The following is a 19,418-nucleotide window of genomic DNA, read 5'->3' on the forward strand; positions in this document are numbered from 1 at the left end:
GGCTGTGGGGAAGTAGCTATTCCTGAACCTGGTTGTTGCAATCTTCAGGCTCCTGTACCTTCTACCTGAAGGTAGCAGGGAGATGAGTGTGTGGCCAGGATGGTGTGGGTCTTTGATGATACTGCCAGCCTTTTTAAGGCAGCGACTGCGATAAATCCCCTCGATGGAAGGAAGGTCAGAACCGATGATGGACTGGGCAGTGTTTACTACTTTTTGTAGTCTTTTCCTCTCCAGGGCGCTCAAATTGCCAAACCAAGCCACGATGCAACCGGTCAGCATGCTCTCTACTGTGCACCTGTAGAAGTTAGAGAGAGTCTTCCTTGACAAACCGACTCTCCGTAATCTTCTCAGGAAGTAGAGGCAGGAAGTAGAGGCAATTTGTCATGTGGATAGGCATCAGAACGACTGCTTGAGGAAGCTGGAGCTGAAACTTCAGCAGAACAACGTGAGGGATATGTGGGGTGGTATGAAGAGCATTTTAGGCTACAACATGACCAGTGACCTGGGGAGGGAAAGCAATCAGGGCTGGGCCAACAAGCTAAATCTCTTTTTTTTTTTAATAACTTTTTATTGTTACTGTCTAACTACCTCTTAAATGCTCCTATCTTATCAGCTTCGACCATCTGTTCAGGCAGCACATTCCAGGCATCTAAGACTCCTTGTGTAAAAAAACAAACTAGCCTCAAAAAACTAATTTAGCAACCTTATAAAATTCATATATTAGCCATGACAGCTGATAATTTAAATTCTGATAATACCATAGGCAGAAACCAAAAATAGCTTTTATTAAAAATAGCATAACCATTAGGCTTAGCAGAATGCCATTCAGGTCAATAATATCAGTTTCAACTCAATCAGCAAATAAGCAAACACATTCAAATAAAATCAACGGTAAAAGTGTTTGCTTGAACTACAAAAAAACATTTCCACTGTTTTTTTTTAAATCCTGATTTATTTTTTAGTAGAATTAGCCATGAGTGAAAGATATTTACAGATGGTTGGAGATTATTTTTTTAAGGGGAGAGGAAAAGATTTAATAGGAACCCGAGGGGCAAAGTTTTCACTCAGACGGTGGTGGGTATATGGATTGAGTTACCAGAGGAGGTAGTTGAGGCAGGTATTATAACAGCATTTAAAAGACAATTGGATAGGAATATGGAAAAGAATGGTTAAGAGCGATATGAGCCAAACATGTGCAAATGGCTGAAGAAGCGTCTCAACCCGAAACGTCACCCATTCCTTCCCTCCAGAGATGCTGTTTGTCCCACTGAGTTATTCCAGCTTTTTGTGTTTATGTCCAAATGGGACTAACTTAGATAGGGTATCTAGGTAATCATGAACAAATTGGGCCGAAAGGCCTCTTTCTGAGTTATATGATTCCACTTTTAAAAACTTTAATTATTCAGGGATTTATGGATTAATAATTATTAATTGCTTTGATATCAGTGTACTTTGTACAGAAACGTGATTACAATCATGTGCATATTACCAACTCAAGTTTCTGATCTGGATCTCTTAAATTTAATTTGACATTACAATATGGATTTGTTCTTCCAACTTAACAGCATTGCATTTAAAATTGGCCATTGGAATCGGAAAGGACTTCCATTTACAGTGAGTAATTCTGAAATTGGAAATGGTTTCCTCTCATTCTGCAAACAACCTGCATTATCATTGAACAAATAGAAAAACATGTAAAAATCAGAAATTTATACTAGCCTTCTTTAAGAGAAAAACACAGTGACTTACTTTGTCCACACAATCATCAAAGAAAGCCAGACTCGCATCTTTGTCACTCACAAAAGAGCATTCCTCGATGAACCGAATAAACATTTGTGTTTTTGTCATCAATGAGTAAAACTTTTGATGTGAACGATCTCTGCTTTTCAGAAAACCTACAATGATGAAGATGAAGTCAGCAATTTTTAAATACAAAATACAAATCAAAATGTTGAGTGGCCCGGATTAGAACATATAACAAATACCATGTATTTTATTTCCTATGGCTCTGACCACTGGCTTTTTAACTTCCTAAAAACTAAATTGTAAAATGGAGCTACAGATGCAAGCAAAAAATGATGGAAATATTCATAAAGTTAGGCAGCAACTGGGGAAAGAGAAAATAAGTTTGTTTCAGGTCATACAACAAAATTTGGTTAGCATTACAAGTGCTCCATAAATATTTTCCTTAGTAGAACTTAAACATTCAAAGCTAACAGCTATACAGTAATTAATTATTCTTGTTTCCTCTGTATCGTGACATGTTTTGTGCAATGTAAGAGGTTTTAATACTGGATCCATTTATTGAAGAGGAACTTTTATGAATTCAAGATTAAAGAACTTCTATTTCACAGAAAAATTCAAACTTCATCCAAGAACAAGGAGCTGGCAGATATTTTTGAAATTAAATGATATCTGTGTACTTTAAATGTTTGATAACTACAAAATCAAAATCCTAGATTATACAAATTATTTTCAAATTATTTTCAACTATTTATAAATACCTTGAAGATCAAAGAGAGAGCTTGCATCTGTTGTTTTTTCAGAAGGAGCCTCTGTGATAGGTCGAAGGTATGTTCTATATCCCTTCAGAATGGAAGCCATAAATCGAAGAAATGCTTCCTGAATTTCCAGTTCCAACACATGCATCTTTTTACCAGAATTCAAATCATTAATTACTAATTCCATTAAAGCTTCCTCTCTGGGTCTTTGATGCACTGAAAGGAAACATATTTAGTTTTACATTTAAATGATTAATGTAAAATACACATCCTCTAATGAACAACAGTGAGAAATGCAGTAATTTTAATTGACTTTGAAGGTTTGCCATAAAAAAAAAAAAACACATTTAGGAGTTTTGTTTTTAAATTCGTCTCCCATCGAATGCACAGATAATGTTACGGTACACATCTGCTTAAGCCTCACTGGGCTATTTCTCTTTCATAAGTGTAGACGATGAGATTTGCATGATTTGACCAAGATGCCAAAAAATGATTCCGATTTAAAATGTAAATTTAAACAAGGAAACAGAATGAGATGAAAAAAGTTCTGGAGGTAGTAATAGTGCAATCGTGATAGGAATGTTTGGGTCTTTAGAGTAAATATGAAAGGACGTTAAAGTATGCAGGCTTTCCAGCACGACAGGCAACTGATCATTGGTGCAAAGGTAATTTTTAAGAATCTCACCATCATTCCGCTTGGCATCAGCAAAATGAACACAGATTAAGACTTATAACTAGGGCCTTGTAGTCTGTGTTCCCTCCAAATGCTTTCAAACACTGAGTAATTTAGTTGACAATTTTTTGTCCATTAAAATCTATATATTTCACACTGCTCGATTGTTGTACACAGAAAACTAACTTCTACAGTTCTTTAGCAGATGACAAAGAATCAGAATTAAATTCTAGATTTGTCAGCAATCCCCACATCCTGTCTGAATAAAAAAAGGAACTGCTGCTTGAATCTGGAAGGAGCCAGTTTAAAGTGACCTGGCAACTAATTCGATCATAGACACAAAAAGCTTGAGCAATTCAGCGGCACAGGCAGCATCTCTGGAGAGAAGGAATGGGTGACATTTCGGGTCGAGACCTGACACGAAACATCACCCATTCCTTCTCGCCTGAGATGCTGCCTGTCCCGCTGAGTTACTCCAGCTTTTTGTGTCTCTCTTCGGTTTAAACAAGCATCTGCAGTTCCTTCCTACACATTTAACTAATTTGATCAGATGGATCAATCAAGATTAGAAAACGTTTTATGATTTATTTATTTTTTTAAATAATGGTAATTTATATATAATGATAATGTAATCCTAGAATTTATATACTCCATTTAAAATCACACAAAAATTCCAATGTACAATGTATATTGTTGGACAATGGAAACAGAGAAGGGATATTTTGGGGCTGCCAGAGTGCCCATGAGCCACGAGTACATCTCACAAAACTTAGGGTTGGAAGATTGTGGTCAGAGTTTGCCTGAATGAGTGATTTGCCTGTTATTGGGCAAGATCCCTTGCTGCTGCAAAGACAGCTCTGAAGACTCTACATTTATCTGTAAGCCACTGCTTTTTAAAGGAATGAACACATTTCAACATTACTGAGTTCATAACACACTTACTCTCTGCCAGTTGTTCATAAATGTTGTTTAAAGAGTTGATCAGATTTTTACAGGCTTTCTTTGGAAGTACTTTCCACGTAACGTTTGTCCTGTCATCCGTTCTGAAAGAACAATCTTTTAAATACACATCTTGGACACAAAAACAATAAATGAATTTAGAAACTACAAATTTTCTAGCGTTGGCTTTGTTTTTACTATCAGTAAAAATAAATTGCTTTGCAAGTACACTGCGTAACTGATAGTGAATTGAACAAAAGAAGATATTCGAAATTGCAATTCAGTATACATGTTGATGGACAACTCTAGAATTGAGACAATGAACTATCAAATGAGGCTGAGATTTAATCACAATTAAAGCACTTGATTAAAGTAATTGCAAATTAATGAATCATGTTTTCCTCACATGGTAATGGGGGAAAAAAATAATTCAAGACAAAATAAAGTACAAAGATCTTAAGCAATGCAAGGGTAACATATCCCCTTTTCCTCAATTCAATAAGATCAACATTGATCTAACCAGGCTTCAACTACCCTCACTGTTCTCTATTAGTTCCACCCCCCACAGTCCAAAATTCTGTACATCAGCCTGAGGCAGGCAGATTTTTGGTTAATAGGGAAAATCAAGGGACCCGTCAAAGAATATGTGAAAAACATTACAATTATTAATTCTATGTTCTGAAGTTAAAAACAAAAAATAGGCACAGATAGACTTAAAAACAATTAAAACCTTAAGTTAGTTCACATCTAAAAATCCTACATACTTTTCCCCTGATTTGTCATAAGTGATAGAAGTAGAATTAGGCCCTTCGGCCCATCATGTCTACTCCACCACTCAATCTGGCTGATCTATCTCTCCCTCCTAACCCCAATTCTCCTGCCTTCTCCCCATAACCTCTGACATCCATACTAATGAAGAATGACACCCATACTAATCAAGTTAATTTCTCACATTAACTTGAATGTTGGCCTGCAACAGGAGACTATTAGTGAGGTGTGGGGACAGCCAGCAGCACAAGAGTCAACAGTGTTCTATTGTCATATGTTCCAGATAGAACAATGAAAAGCAGCAGAGCAAAATATGCCACTGTCAGTTTTGGAACAAGCTGGTGCTGGAAATTGTGGCTCCTGTAGTAAAACACTGGTAATTCTTCGTATTAACATTGGCATCAGGATCTGCCCCAATAATAATAATTTTATACAAACAATACAAGCCTATCACACCATGTCTACACACTATACAACTGCTTCATCCTAAGACATTGCAATTCTATTTGCCTTGTCATTGACGCTCATCTTACTATTCTTTAGTAAACTATTTTATTATGACAATATTGTGAATCAACACTTAAGTGTGGACATTTCATTTCAGACAGTTCCATTTTGTAACTTGCATTGGCAAAAGCCACAATTTATTATTTAATTGTATATTGTCAAAATCTTACTGTGAGATGGTGTTAGTGTCAAGATCCACGCAGCTTACATCACTTGGAGGATCATACAGGTCAAAGTAGCGAGAGTCAACTCCCACAATGAAGGGGCAAGGGGCACTAAGGACATCTGCCAAAGCCAATGGGCACAGAGGAATGTATGGGCATGGCCAGTAGAAAGGAAATATCATCTGTACGTGAAGAATCATAGTAAAATCAACATACTTTCTGATGTATATAAAGAAATAATTTCAAAGCATTGCTAATGCAAACTAATAGCAAGGTGTCACTGCTTTGAGCATTCCCACAACTCGATGAAAAACCCCCCAAAAAATCCATAAAAATGCATTCATTAAGATACAAAATTTAAACATCTATAAATATATTCAACAGGTAAGGCACCATTTTAGAAAATCAGATAACCTTCACGTCAGTAACCTTTCACCATGGTGAATTCGGTACCAATTTCTGAAATGTATATACCATATGCTTTTTGCTCCTCAAAATACAGCCTTTTGTTGGAACTTTGTATTTTCAACAGAAAATAAATGCAAGCGAAAACTTAAAAAGAACAATTTGTTAAAATTTCTCCCAAAATATGCAGACCATTTTATTAGTCAAAAGAATCAATGCACTTAAGGGAATAATTAAGTTGAATCACCAAGCTGTATAAGGCTTTAAGAATTTTTACTTAAATGAGGACTTGTAGTTTCAAGTTTTAAGGGTTGTGGTCTTTTAGCTTGCACAAAATAAATTGCATTAATTCATTCTTTATCTCAAGCCAGTGATAAAAGACAGCAGCTGAAGCACCAATCATCAGGCATTGATCATTAGGCATCCATAACATTTTTTCTACATTATGGTCAATTCCTCTCGCTTTTTAAGTAATCTCAAATATTATAATCTTAACAAGAACTAGCAGTCTCCCAAGTACTCCATGGAAGAGATCACACTGAGCACCTCTCCAATACCACAAGTAAATCCAGGAGAAGTCGCAATGTGAATTCAGGTTAGACTACAATTCTAATGCCAGGAAGAAAAGAACTGAAGGTTTGTCAACATTCCTTTTGAATCAAAATAGCATGAATCTAAGCCCAAAGATAAAGTGTTTTACACTAACCATTTTCTTGAGACATGTTTTTAAGATGCTCTAATTAGCAGAAGTTTGAATTCTTGATTGAATTTACAAAACAGGGGATTGTCATTCAGGCTATCCATTCAGTACTAGTTGATTAGACTGGTTCCAGCCTAATCCGATGGCCCAAGACGGTCTGTGGGACTGGTTGGTAGTCATAACTCAAGGCTTTCCATTACTTTAATTAATCACTAAACCAATCTTTATGCGATATTAGCACAATGTTAAAGTCAAACTCTGTGTTACCCGTGCAGTCTGAAGAAGGCTCTTGACAAGAAACATCACCTATCCATGTGCTGCAGATATGCTGCCTAAACTGCTGAGCTACACCAGCACTGTGTCATTTCTTGCATTACAGTTGTTGGGGTTAATAATAATAACTTTATTTATAAAGCGCTTTTAGACAACATCAGTTACCACAAAGTGCTGTACATGGGAAGTCAACAAAAAGTTATTACAAACTACTAACGGGTTACGGAAATTCATCCTTAAGGGCCTGTCCCACTTGGACAACCTAATCCATGAGTTTAGAAGACCCTAGACGAGTTGAAAACAATGTCACGGTCGCATTGACTGGCCAAAGTAAAAGACCTCCTACGACTATGTATATGACCTCCTGCGACCCCCTCGACCTCAGTCTTCCACACCTAAGGCCAACTACGACTAGCTACGAGTGGAAAATGATCACATGATAAAATGTCATGTTTGCATTTTTTTCCTCGGGCCAGTTACCGACCTACCTACTACCGACCTACCATCACAACGTACTACGACCTACCTATGAGTAAAAAGTATCAATCTTTTCCATGACGACCTTTTTTTTTTTACTCGTGGACATTTTTTATCAGGCTGGAAAAAACGCCGTGACCTACTTGAGGCCATGAGTACGCGGAGACCACTCACGAGCATGGGGAAGAGTTACGAAGACCTCCTACGACCTCGTGGCGACCATGCTGCGAGTCTGAGTCAGAGGTCGCCAATTAGGTCGTGAAAGTGGGACAGGGGCTTTACAGAATTCACAAATCACAAGCCAAAAATTTGCGACATGGAATAAAATTCAACCTCATGGAATTCATGTATTTGTTTTCAACTCATGTTTTTTAACACACGTGCAGATGACATGGCTCTGCATTAATGAAAATCACGATGTAGTACATTTTCTAGCAAAGCCACCCTCCTCGTAACACATGGATCGACTGCGTTACCAGCTATAATTCATGAAGCTAATATTACAGTTTCTCAAAACGTGTTACCTCAACCAGTTTCTCAAATAGATACAATAAAACAAAAATAAAAATGACATTATGGAAGTAGAATATATTATAGAATGGCCTGGAATGCTTGCATCATCTCTCAATAGCTCCACTGTTTTTATTGGCTAGATTACAAACTTCCATTGAAGAGTTTTTCAATTTGCTGCTGGTGCTCAAGTATCTGAAGTCACCGGGTTTAATTACAGGGCTACCTGGCAGAGAAAATAGATTAGGAATCTGGGAAATAAACATTTAAAACTTTCTAATTAAAATTGACTTCCTGAAAAACCATCAAACCTGGCTGTAACAAGAGGTCCATTTTAAAATAGCGTTCAATGGCTGATGAACCACATTCATGGACATTTATTTCTATAATTTTCAATATACTGAATTTAAACAAATGAGGAACGCCAGCAAATGCCATCCTCCCAGGCAGCTATTGTTTTAATTTTGCTAATTATTCCTCACACAATTTACCATGAATCAATGATGTAATAGATCATTAACAGTGCTACCAGGCAGCTTTTTCTCACCTATAATCAACTCACTGATGTCCCTTTTGGGTTTTACCTGTGCCATTCGGTTTCATACCCAATGTAGCAGGAGACAGCAACCTTGTTCTGCATAGGGGCCAGGACGCATGTCTGTGAGCGGATGGCGGGCCACATCTATCACGTGTACACATGCATCCCGCCCCCATCCCATCCCGGAAGGCAGGCATCAAATCACATGTTCACAGAAGGTAGACAAAAATGCTGAAGAAACTCAGCGGGTGAGGCAGCCTCATGCAATCCTTGCATGTCTTACCCGCTGAATTTCTCCAGCATTTTTGTCTACCTTCGATTTTTCCAGCATCTGCAGTTCTTTCTTAAATGTGTTCACAGAAGGTGCGTGGCCGTGCTGGCGACTTTGCGCAGGATGTGGTATAGCCAGAGCTCGGCGCTCAGCGGGCCAGATGATTACGGGAAAAAAAATCCGCCTGCGGGCCGAATGATTTTGGATTATGGACCGCATTCAGCCTGGGGGCAATACGTTGCCGACCCCTGCAGTATAGCCTGGTCCACATTTTGATAAAAGAGCCAAATTCCAATCTGAGGTGAGTTTGGAGTGACCATCTTTAAAATGAAGGCAGACTTTAATTTATTGTGGCATGAAAAATTAAAAATGAAGACAATGGGAATAAAAGTGGTCTTCAGGTTCCTCTGGCAGCTTGTTCCACCAATCTGTGTTGAAGAAAATGCTCCTCAGGACTCTTTCAAATCTTCTCCCTCTCACCTTAACCTATGCCCACTTTGTCATGCCAAATAAATTCTCATCCAAATTGTTAATAATCATTTATATGACAAACAGTGGGCTTGAGACTGATCCCTGTGGCACATCACTAGTCGCAGGAATCTAATATGAATAACAACAATCGATTATCACCTTCTGACTCCTACCACCAAGCCGATTTTGTATCCAATGGGCTAAATCATCCTTGATCCGACATAATCAAATCTTTTAGGTCTAACCTACTATGTGGTATCTCTGCCAAAGCTCCAGCAATTTCTTCCTCTAGTTTCTCATAATGTCCTTGGATACTTTGGCCATGCCCTGGAGATGTATCCACCTTAATAAGCCCACCAACATCTCCTTTTTTGTGATGTGGGTATGTTCCAAGCGATCACAATTTATTTCCCTTCATTCCTCAGCTTCCAACACTTTCTCCATGGTTAACACAGATGAGAAATATTTGTTTAACCTCTCACCCATCTTCTGTGGCTTCACATGGGAGACCTAACCTCTCTGTACTTATCCTTTTGCTCTTAACATATTTACAGAATCTCTTAGAATGCTCCTTTATCTTATTTGATAAGGTTCATAAGTCTTCCAGAATATTTTGTAGCATGTTGATCTTAATACTTACAGAAACAAGTGCTTCAGCCACACTGGTCAACACTGCTGGACGTAGGGAGTGAATAAGAATTTTGTGTTCAGTCACTGCATACAGCAACAGAGTTATTGCCTTCTCAGGGCCCAGGTTCTGCAGCAAAGTAGTGAAACTGCCACCGCTGAAAGAAGGACAGACACTATTAGAATTGAATGAATTGAAACATTTATATTTTAATTTAATGTGAAACGAACATCACTGGCATCTTTAATTTATGCCCCATTGGATGGCCATGGTTGAGAGTTGAGACGATGGTTTAGAAATAACATTAGGGTTTCCCTATGCAGGTTTAGATTCTGCCAGCTATGGAAGCAGGTCTGGCTAGAATAATTGGTGCTGTCTACTTGTGAGCTCCCAGATCGAAAATGTCATGGGGGAACACTGTCAGGAGCACTGTGTTCAAAGCATTTTTTCCCCTCACAGCTGGTGGTAAATCTTTGGAATTTGTTATTTTGAAGGTTATGGAGACAAGATCACCATGGATGATCAGTCCCTTCACACCTCCATTCCACATCAGAAAGGGCTTGACGGAATGTGTCCACACAAGGATAACTTCCTCCAATTCCGCTCACTTTGTCCACGTAAAGCTGTAGCAATGGAAACTCACACGGGCCCTAATCAGGGTCCTTTTAGTTACATATTAGAAAAGTCCTTGTTTTGGGCTTATTTAAGATCATGCCCTCCAATCTTTCTCCAATACATTGATCACTACAGTGCTACCATGATGCTCCCTATAAAACAGTTTGACTCCATGTCCAAGAAAGTACATTAACACCTCGACTTACACAGAAAACCATGGAAATTTGGCATGTCTCCAATGACACTTACCAATTTGTACAGATGCACCATAGACAGCATCTCCATAGCTTGGTTCAGCATGCTGTTATGCCAAAGCCCACAAGAAATTGCAGAGAATTGTGGATACAACTCAATCGATCTCTCAAACTAGGCATCGTATTTATTCCAATGTGGTTCTGGTGCCCCTTGAAATGAAGTATTTCTTCCTGAAACGTGGCTTGTCCTTTGGCAGAGTGATGAAGCTCTCAACGTATTCCCTATATTTCTTTCATGTTTACTCTCATTCTCTCCCTTCCAGCACAGATCAGAGATAGAATTCCCACGGTACTCACCTTTAAGCCCACCATTCGTTATATCCAAGTGATACTCTTTATAATTTCCACCAGCTCCAATGTGATCCCACCACTGGTCACACATTTCCTTCTACCGTTTCAGCATTTTGCAGGAAACACTCCCTTCAAAGTCTAATTTGCTGTGCTGTTTCTTTCAAATATTGATTTATTGCTCCTTTTGTTCTATAACTATATGGCGTTTTCTTTATTTAATTAGTGGAACCAATAGCAATTATGGAGACATTTGAATGATGTAAAATCTGCCACATTGCAGGGAGTTATGAAGCAGTGATTTAGGAGAGGTACTTGCTATTCCTCCTATCGTACAGAGGAGCAGATAAGCAAATACAGGATCACCCATTATTAACACCGACGTACAATCTGTGCTTTTCTCAGTTTATAACAGATTTCAATCAAGCATTCTGGGATTATCACACCGGCATAAAAGATGAAATCTACATTTACAAAATGTATACTACTCTTTAAAGGAACTGATGATATACTACTCTTTAAAGGAGCTGAGGCAATAATTCAAGGAAGATGATAAATTCCCTCCATGGCATTTTATAAATTTGAATTCAGTTATTTAAAATTGCCATTAGATGTAGCCACAATTGGATTATTGAATTGGCTCACTGATATTAATGAAAATCTGCCATTTCACTGTTCTAGCCTGTGACCAATCCTTGCCCACTCTTGCCGACATTGGACTGAAAAATGATACAAAAGAGGAAATTCACCTCAAATGAAGTACACAAGAAGCAACCAGAGCTCAAGCACTTACCTCAATGGTAGTGGTGAAGATACAGGTTGACACAGCATTAAGTGGTCATGAGGTGATTGCTGTAACAGAAAAGATATTAGGTTGACATTCTGTCGACTTTCACAGCTGCAACAACTCTCTGCTATAAATGTATTTGGTTGTCCAATATTATTATTTACAAATCAAAATCTCTCACCTTTTGATTATTTCCTTAGCCTTTAAATTCCTTTTGAAATACAGGACTTAATTTTACGCCTTTGATTTCACCAATCACCCAGAACATAGGAACGTGTTATTATGGCTGATCTGACTAGGTCCCAACTCATCTTCCCTGCTAAATCCCCAGAGCCTTTAATGTCCAGGTCTTTCAAAAAATTACTTGTCTTCACTTGAAAATCCTTCCAATGAGCTAACCTCTGCAATTCTCTCGGGCAGACAATTCCCGTAAGAATAAATTTCCATGTATCTTGGTTTTAACTGATTGGATCTTTATTTTGAAATCACTCCCTTCCTTGTGATTCTCTCATTAGTAAAAACATCCCCACAACTATCTTATCTTGCACCCTTGGGATCTTATATTTCAATAAGATCACTCCCATCTAAACTCCAAATACAGACCCACCTAAAAGGGTCACTGCATTTCCCCAAACAATTTCACATTGAATAAAATATATCCTGAATGCTTGTAATATATTTTTGATCAATGTGCCAAATTGTAACTTTAATCTAATCAATGGTTCATTGCACAGCAAAATATTTCTGTCAAGAAAGGCAATTAAACACCTACCTGCACAAGAATCCTTGGTCTTTGAGGAGAAGGAAATGGAACTTTGTGCATGAAATGACAGATATGTCTGCAAAATACAAGTCAGGTTGAAAATTGAGAATATCATTTTCTTCACAATTCCCAATTAGTCATGAAGCCATCTATTGAATGCTTACTGTACATGTTTTAACAAAAATGCTACCTTTGTGCGATCCTTGCAATTTTTTATCTGCACATTTTCTGCAACTGTAACACTATAATACTATAACCTAATATTCTGCACTTTTTCTTTGCACTACCTATTGTACTTGTGTATGACTTGACAGTTCTCATGTATAGTATGATTTGACAAGATAGCGCACAAACAAATTTTTCCCCACTGTATCCAAGTACACGCGATAATAATAAACCAATACTAAATCCAATAAATCATACAGATGGTGCAGAATAGATTGACCAAGAGGTTGCCTGGATTGGAGAGTATTAGTTGTAAGGAGAGGTTGGATAAACTTGGATTGTTTTCCCTGCTGTGGAGGCTGTGATGCAATTTGCTAGAAGCATAAAATATGAATGGCATGGATAAGGCAGATAGTTGGATCCTTTCCCCAAGGTGAGAATATTGAATTCTGCAAGGTTCAATTTCAGAGAGGGAAGGGCAGAGGGTTCAAAGTTGACTTGTGAGTCAAGTTTTGTTTTTACACAGAGAGCGGTGGATATCTGGAAGGCGCTGCAAGGGGAGATGGCAGTTGCAGATACAATAACAAGCTGATAGAGATGCTGCCACTCTGCACCAGAGACCCAGGTTTCATCCTGACCTATAGTGCTGTCTGTGCGGAGTTTGCACATTCTCCCTGAGGAATAATGTGAAAATAGATGTACCATACAGGAAGTGCAGCAAAGTTTTAATGGTTCTGGGGTTTGCTGTTTGAGGAGAAATTGAGTAGCCAGGGATCCCTTACGCTGTGGTTCAATAATATGAGAGAAGACTTCCTTGAGAGAAAGATACCTCCTTGGTTTAATCTTAAAGTTTATGGAAAGACTGGAGGAAAGACTAGGTTCTGGGAGCTCTCTTATACCTGCATTAAGGAGGCCATTAAACACACCTAAGCAATTACAAACACCTGTGAAGCCCAGTGTCCCAAACATTATGGTGCCCTGAAATGGGGGGGACTGCGTATAAACACTGCTTTAATTTCTACATGGTGAAACCAAAATGTATAAAAATGGCCTTTATTAAAATCTGACAATGTGCACTTTAACCACAAGTGATTTTTTTTCCTATTAGAAATCTCAAATTGTGGAGTAAAGAGGCAAATAAATAAATGATGGGTCTTTGTCTCAAACATTATGGAGGGCACTGTAAGTGAAAGATAAATTAATTATTCGGAAAACTTAGAAGGTGTTACACAAGTTTTAGGTGAGTACAGGTACTATAAATTCCAGTGACAATAACAGCTTATCAATTTGCAACTACAACTACATTCATAATGTGAAATATTTTTAACAATCTCAATTTTTTTGCAATAATTCAACACTTTTCTTTAGAATATAAACTAGAGGAAATGCTCCACAAGCACTGCAGGGTTCAAGCTCATCGAAGCAGAGTAAATAGCATTGTCTTTATTCAAAAAACATTGATGCCAATTGTCCCTGCCTCCTTTCCTGAAAGCACAGATCCTCATTTTCTTAAGAGGTTCGCAGGCCCCCTCCGATCCTTGGTAAGCTCCCCATTATTGACGTTCAACAATGAATTCTGGCTCTTTGGTCATGAAGGAACCACAGTGCTTGATCCTGATCCCAATATTTGAACCATGCAATTCCACCAGGCTGAATACTGACAGTGGGTGAAGCCCAACACGTTTTGTCCTCCAACCTAGTGACCTATTATCACTACCAGCTGAGCACTGAGCTGAGACCATGCAATGTGAACAGAGTACAGTCATGAACAAATCACATTTCATAGGCAGCTTACTTTTCGATTGGTAGTGCATGGGGTCCGGAGATTGAATAGCGGTATAAAAACGTGAGAAATTTCTGAAAAGCTTCAAAGAATGGCCAGTGTGACAGAAGACAGATACACTTGCTGGTGTGAACGGTTTTCGAGAGGATAGGTTTTCGGTCAGCTGCACTGACCAGGCCTAGTTGTGATCGTTGCTTATCGGTCAAATTCTCCTGGGGAAGAGGCTCATGAAATTGAATAGCGGCGCCGTAAACCTAGGAACAATGGCATTTGAGTCTTTTTACTACAGGTCAACAACGGTGGTAATTATCAATATAGCACGCTGTAGTAATTAATGCACTACCTAGTTAAGCAATTGTAATCATTCAGAGTGACTGATCCAACACTGCATCCTATACTTTAAAAAAAAATCAGGATTCAGGGATTAAGACTCTTTGCATTTTGTTTTTCTTTAACATTTATTCTGTGATAATTAAAAGTAAGAATTTACACATTTCTGACAAAGCTTGGTCTTCCGCACAACTTTAGCTAAAAGAGGTTGGAAAGAACATTTCCATATTTTATTCCCTGATTGAGTCACCATCAACTGCTCAAGAGCAATTAAGTTTGGACATAGAAGAGTAAAGTGAATCATTTGGTGAGGCTTGAATCCTTCATGCAGCAGATCCTCTTTCCTGAGTGATATTTCAAGAACAAAAATAAGAGTTCATCATTTGCCTCCACCACCTGCTGCAGCATTCAATAATATAAAGGTTAGACTTTTACATCAATACCACTCCCCTGCATCACTGCCAAGCTCATATACAGTGCCCTCCATAATGTTTGGGACAGACATATAATTTATTTATTTGCCTCTGCACTGCACAATTTGAGATTTGTAATACAAAAAATTACATGTGGTTAAAGTGCACACTGTCGAATTTTATTAAAGGTCATTTTTATACATTTTGGTTTCACCATGTAGAAATTACAGCTGTGTTTGTACATAGTCCCCCCATTTCAGGGCACCATAATGTTTGTGACACATGGCTTCACAGTTGTTTGTAATTGCTCAGGTGTGTTTAAATGCCTCCTTAATGCGTAGGATTTTGGGATTCGCAAAATCCTCGCGCGCGGCACCTGCGTGACGCGCAAATGACGCCCAAGTGGGACAGGACCTTTACTAATCGCAAAAGGACTTGCAGGCCAAGGAAGACCTCCACAGCTGATGACAGAATTCTCTCTATAGTAAAGAAAAATCCCCAAACACCTATCCGCCAGATCAGAAACACTCTTCAGGAGTCAGGTGTGGATTTGGCAATGTTCAAGAAGGAACTGCAGATGCTGGAAAATCGAAGGTAGCATGCATGCTGCCTCACCTGCTGAGTTTCTCCTGCATTTGTGTCTACCGTGGATTTGTCAATGGCCACTGTCTGCAGAAGACCTCATGAACAGAAATACAGAGGCTACACTGCAAGATGCAAACCACTGGTTAGCTGCAAAAATAGGATGGCCAGGTTACAGTTTGCCAAGAAGTACTTAAAAGAGCAACCACAATTCTGGAAAAAAGGTACTGTGGACAGATGAGACGAAGATTAATATATCAGAGTGATGGCAAGAGTAAAGTATGGAGGAGAGAAGGAACTTCCCAAGATCCAAAGCATACCACCTCATCTGTGAAACACGGTGGTGGGGGCGCTATGGCGTGGGCATGTATGGCTGCTGAAGGTACTGGCTCACTTATCTTCATTGATGATACAACTGCTGATGGTAGTAGCATATAGAATTCTGAAGTGTATAGACACATCCTATCTGCTCAAGTTCAAATGCCTCAAAACTCATTGGCCGGCAGTTCATTCTACAGCAAGCCAATGATCCCAAACATACTGCTAAAGCAACAAAGTTTTTCAAAGGTAAAAAATTGTAAATTCTTGATTGGCCAAGTCAATCACCCGATCTGAACCCAATTGAGCATGTCTTTTATATGCTGAAGAGAAAATTGAAGGGGACTAGCCCCCAAAACACACATAAGCTAAAGATGGCTGCAATACAGGCCTGGCAGCGCATCACCAGAGAAGACACCCAGCAACTGGTGATGTCCATGAATCGCAGAATTCAAGCAGTCATTGCATGCAAACGATATGCAACAGAATACTAAACATGACTACTTTCATTTACATTACGTTTCTGTGTCCCAAACATTATGGTGCCCTGAAATGGGGGGGACTATGTATAAACACTGCTGTAATTTCTACATGGTGAAACCAAAATGTATAAAAATGGCCTTTATTAAAATCTGACAATGTGCACTTTAACCACATGTGATTTTTCTCCATTACAAATCTCAAATAGTGGAGTACAGAGGCAAATAAATAAATGATAGGTCTTTGTCCCAACCATTATGGAGGGCACTGTACTTTGAATCACTTATACCCCAAATCTATTTACTTCTGCTGTGAATATAATCAATTACTAAACCTCAACACTTCCTGAGATTCACTATCCTCTGGGTGAAGAAAGTCCTTCTCATTTCAGCCCTCAATAACCTATCCTTTTGTGACTACAAACTCTGTTTCGGACACATCAGTAAGATGACACACCATTCATGCGTCTACCCTGTTCAGCTCCACATTTTGTTTTCATGTCCCAGGGAGATCACTCCTCATTCTGCTAAATGAGGATTCTGCTCAATTTGGCTAAAATAACAGAGCCTGCATCCTTGTTACTCTTTACACGCCTGCATCCTTGTTACTGGTCAACAATAATTTAAATGAAAAAAGGAAAATGTTATAAAATGTTATGTTATAGTTCTTAAAATGTTTTTTTTTTTTTTTAAATTAGCTGACTAATCAAGTGTTCTATGCATTAATTCTTGGCAACCACATAAAGCAAATAAACTATTAAGCACAACCCCACAAGAACACGAGGCACTAATAACAGGCTTGATGTGAATGTACCTTTTCTGCAGAAGCTGCTGTAAGCACAAATGTAGAGAAAACAGGAAGCGGATATTTGGTATTGCACGGCCAACATTCAATGGTTGCCCCCATTGGCAGGCAAAAGAGAGGTACTGATGCAGGCAAAGGGAAAGATTCATAATCTTCTTCTGGATACCTACATATTAAACCTGTAATAGACAAAAGACAGCCAGAATTCATTTTTTTTAAATATTACTACTACACCATTGTTTGCTCAGGCTAGAACTTGCAGCTCTCTGAAATTTTATACGCCTTATAAAGCCTCAGCATTACATCTCTGTTTTTGTATTCCAGTCCTCTTGATATAAATGCAAGCATTGAATTTGCCTTACAAATTCACCTTGCAAAATAACTTTTTAAGGAGTCCTCCACCAGCACTCCCAAGTCCCCTCGCACCTCCGATTTCTGGATTCCCTCTCCATTTAGAAAAGAATCTACGCCTTTATTCCTATTACCAAAATGCATGACTTCACACTTTGCTATACTGAATTTCACCTGCCACTTCTCTACCCACTCTCCAAACCTGTCCAAGTTCTTCAGCAGAGCCCTTGCTTCATTTACACTGCCTGCCCATCCACCTAACTTAGCGTCATTGCAAACTTGGCCACAAAGCCTTCAATCAACTTATCCAAATCATTAATAGACAACGTGAAGAGAAGCAGCCCCAGTATTACCCATTGCGGAACTCCACTAGTCACTGGCAGCCAACCTTTAAAAGCGCCTTTAATTGCAACTGTTTGCCTTCTGCCATCCAGCCAACCCACTATCCATGCAATTATTTTTTCATTTAATACCATGGGCGTTCTTCCTCCCTAGCAGCCTGACATGCAGCACCTTATCGAAGGCCTTCTGAAAATCTAGGTAAACAACACCTAGAGCCTCCTCTCTGTCTGTCCTGCTATTAACTCAAAGAACTCCAGCAGATTCGTCAGGCAAGATCTTCCCTTGACAAAACCATGCTGACTTTGATCTATTTCATCATTCTTAAATTCTAAATGTTCATATAAATGTTGCACACTCTCTTTGATACACCCTGTCCTTGTTTAGCCACAAATGTTAACACATTGATTTCATCATAGATTCAACACCTACCAGCTTTGTAAGCTATAGTGTTGGTCTTGGCCAAAGACTTCTTGTAGCATAAATATACAGCTGATCCCCACTGGAACAGAAAATTAAATAAATCATGTAATTTCACTTGATTGCACACACCAATGTTCACCAAAACTGTCAAAGTTTAGAATGAAAATTGTTGATTCAAACCAGTAGAGGTAACAAAGCAACTGGAGCAGCTCCCTCACAGCTCCATTGACCCGGGTTACATCTTTACCTCCAGGGTATGTGTGGGGTTAGCACATTCTTTCTGTGACCGTGCAGGGTCCCTCCAGTTACTCTGATTTCCCCGACATCAGAGATTGGTAGATTGATTGACAGCTATAAATTGCCTCTCGTATGTGGGTGAGCGGTATCTGGAGTGGTTGATGGGAATGCCGGGAAAATAGGCCATAGAACAAAAAAAGGTTTGGCCATGGAATTGCCCCATTAGCCCGTACAGATTTGATGCGTTAAAATGCATTTTATGTGGTAAGGAAATATGAAATCCAGGAATATATTACAAAGCGACAGATTTGTACACATTTTGGAAAAAATGCTTCAATTGCAAGTTGTCCCCGCTTCAGACAACCTAAAAGAGATGCTAAAACATCTCATTCATAGAAACATTATTTATTTATTAGGATAATATATTCATTTCTTCTAAGAATAAGCCATTCTTTGGAATGGATTACATTCTAGATGTGGGGTTTAGAAGGTTAGTGTAAATCAGAAAGGGGAATGCAGAATCAAAGGTAACAAGAAAATACTGATAAACAGTCAGGTACATGAATCGTCTCTGTGGGCTTGAAATATACTTTGGTACTCTAGTTTACCAAAGGGAAAGTCAACATGCCTTGAGGCTTTCCAGCTACCGTATGTAAAAGGG

The 19,418-nt window shown here is 38.7% G+C and overlaps 1 protein-coding gene across 3 annotated transcripts in view; it reads right to left on the bottom strand.

Annotated features, from left to right (window-relative positions):
* dennd4a (DENN/MADD domain containing 4A) overlaps nt 1–19,418 on the bottom strand; it is a 77,365-nt gene that overhangs the window by 38,312 nt on the left and 19,635 nt on the right. For all 3 annotated transcript variants that reach the window (XM_055661340.1, XM_055661338.1, XM_055661341.1), the window contains exons 4-13: nt 18,530–18,599; nt 17,417–17,586; nt 14,493–14,734; nt 12,542–12,608; nt 11,776–11,834; nt 9,838–9,982; nt 5,559–5,734; nt 4,117–4,217; nt 2,505–2,717; nt 1,750–1,895 (exon numbers count right to left, since the gene is read on the bottom strand). In XM_055661340.1, the coding sequence (XP_055517315.1) occupies nt 1,750–1,895; nt 2,505–2,717; nt 4,117–4,217; nt 5,559–5,734; nt 9,838–9,982; nt 11,776–11,834; nt 12,542–12,608; nt 14,493–14,734; nt 17,417–17,586; nt 18,530–18,599 (1,389 nt within the window). The remainder of the gene's footprint in view (nt 1–1,749; nt 1,896–2,504; nt 2,718–4,116; nt 4,218–5,558; nt 5,735–9,837; nt 9,983–11,775; nt 11,835–12,541; nt 12,609–14,492; nt 14,735–17,416; nt 17,587–18,529; nt 18,600–19,418) is intronic.

The sequence above is a fragment of the Leucoraja erinacea genome, chromosome 33 (assembly GCF_028641065.1).
Source record: "Leucoraja erinacea ecotype New England chromosome 33, Leri_hhj_1, whole genome shotgun sequence".
Taxonomy (NCBI): Eukaryota; Metazoa; Chordata; class Chondrichthyes; order Rajiformes; family Rajidae; genus Leucoraja; species Leucoraja erinaceus.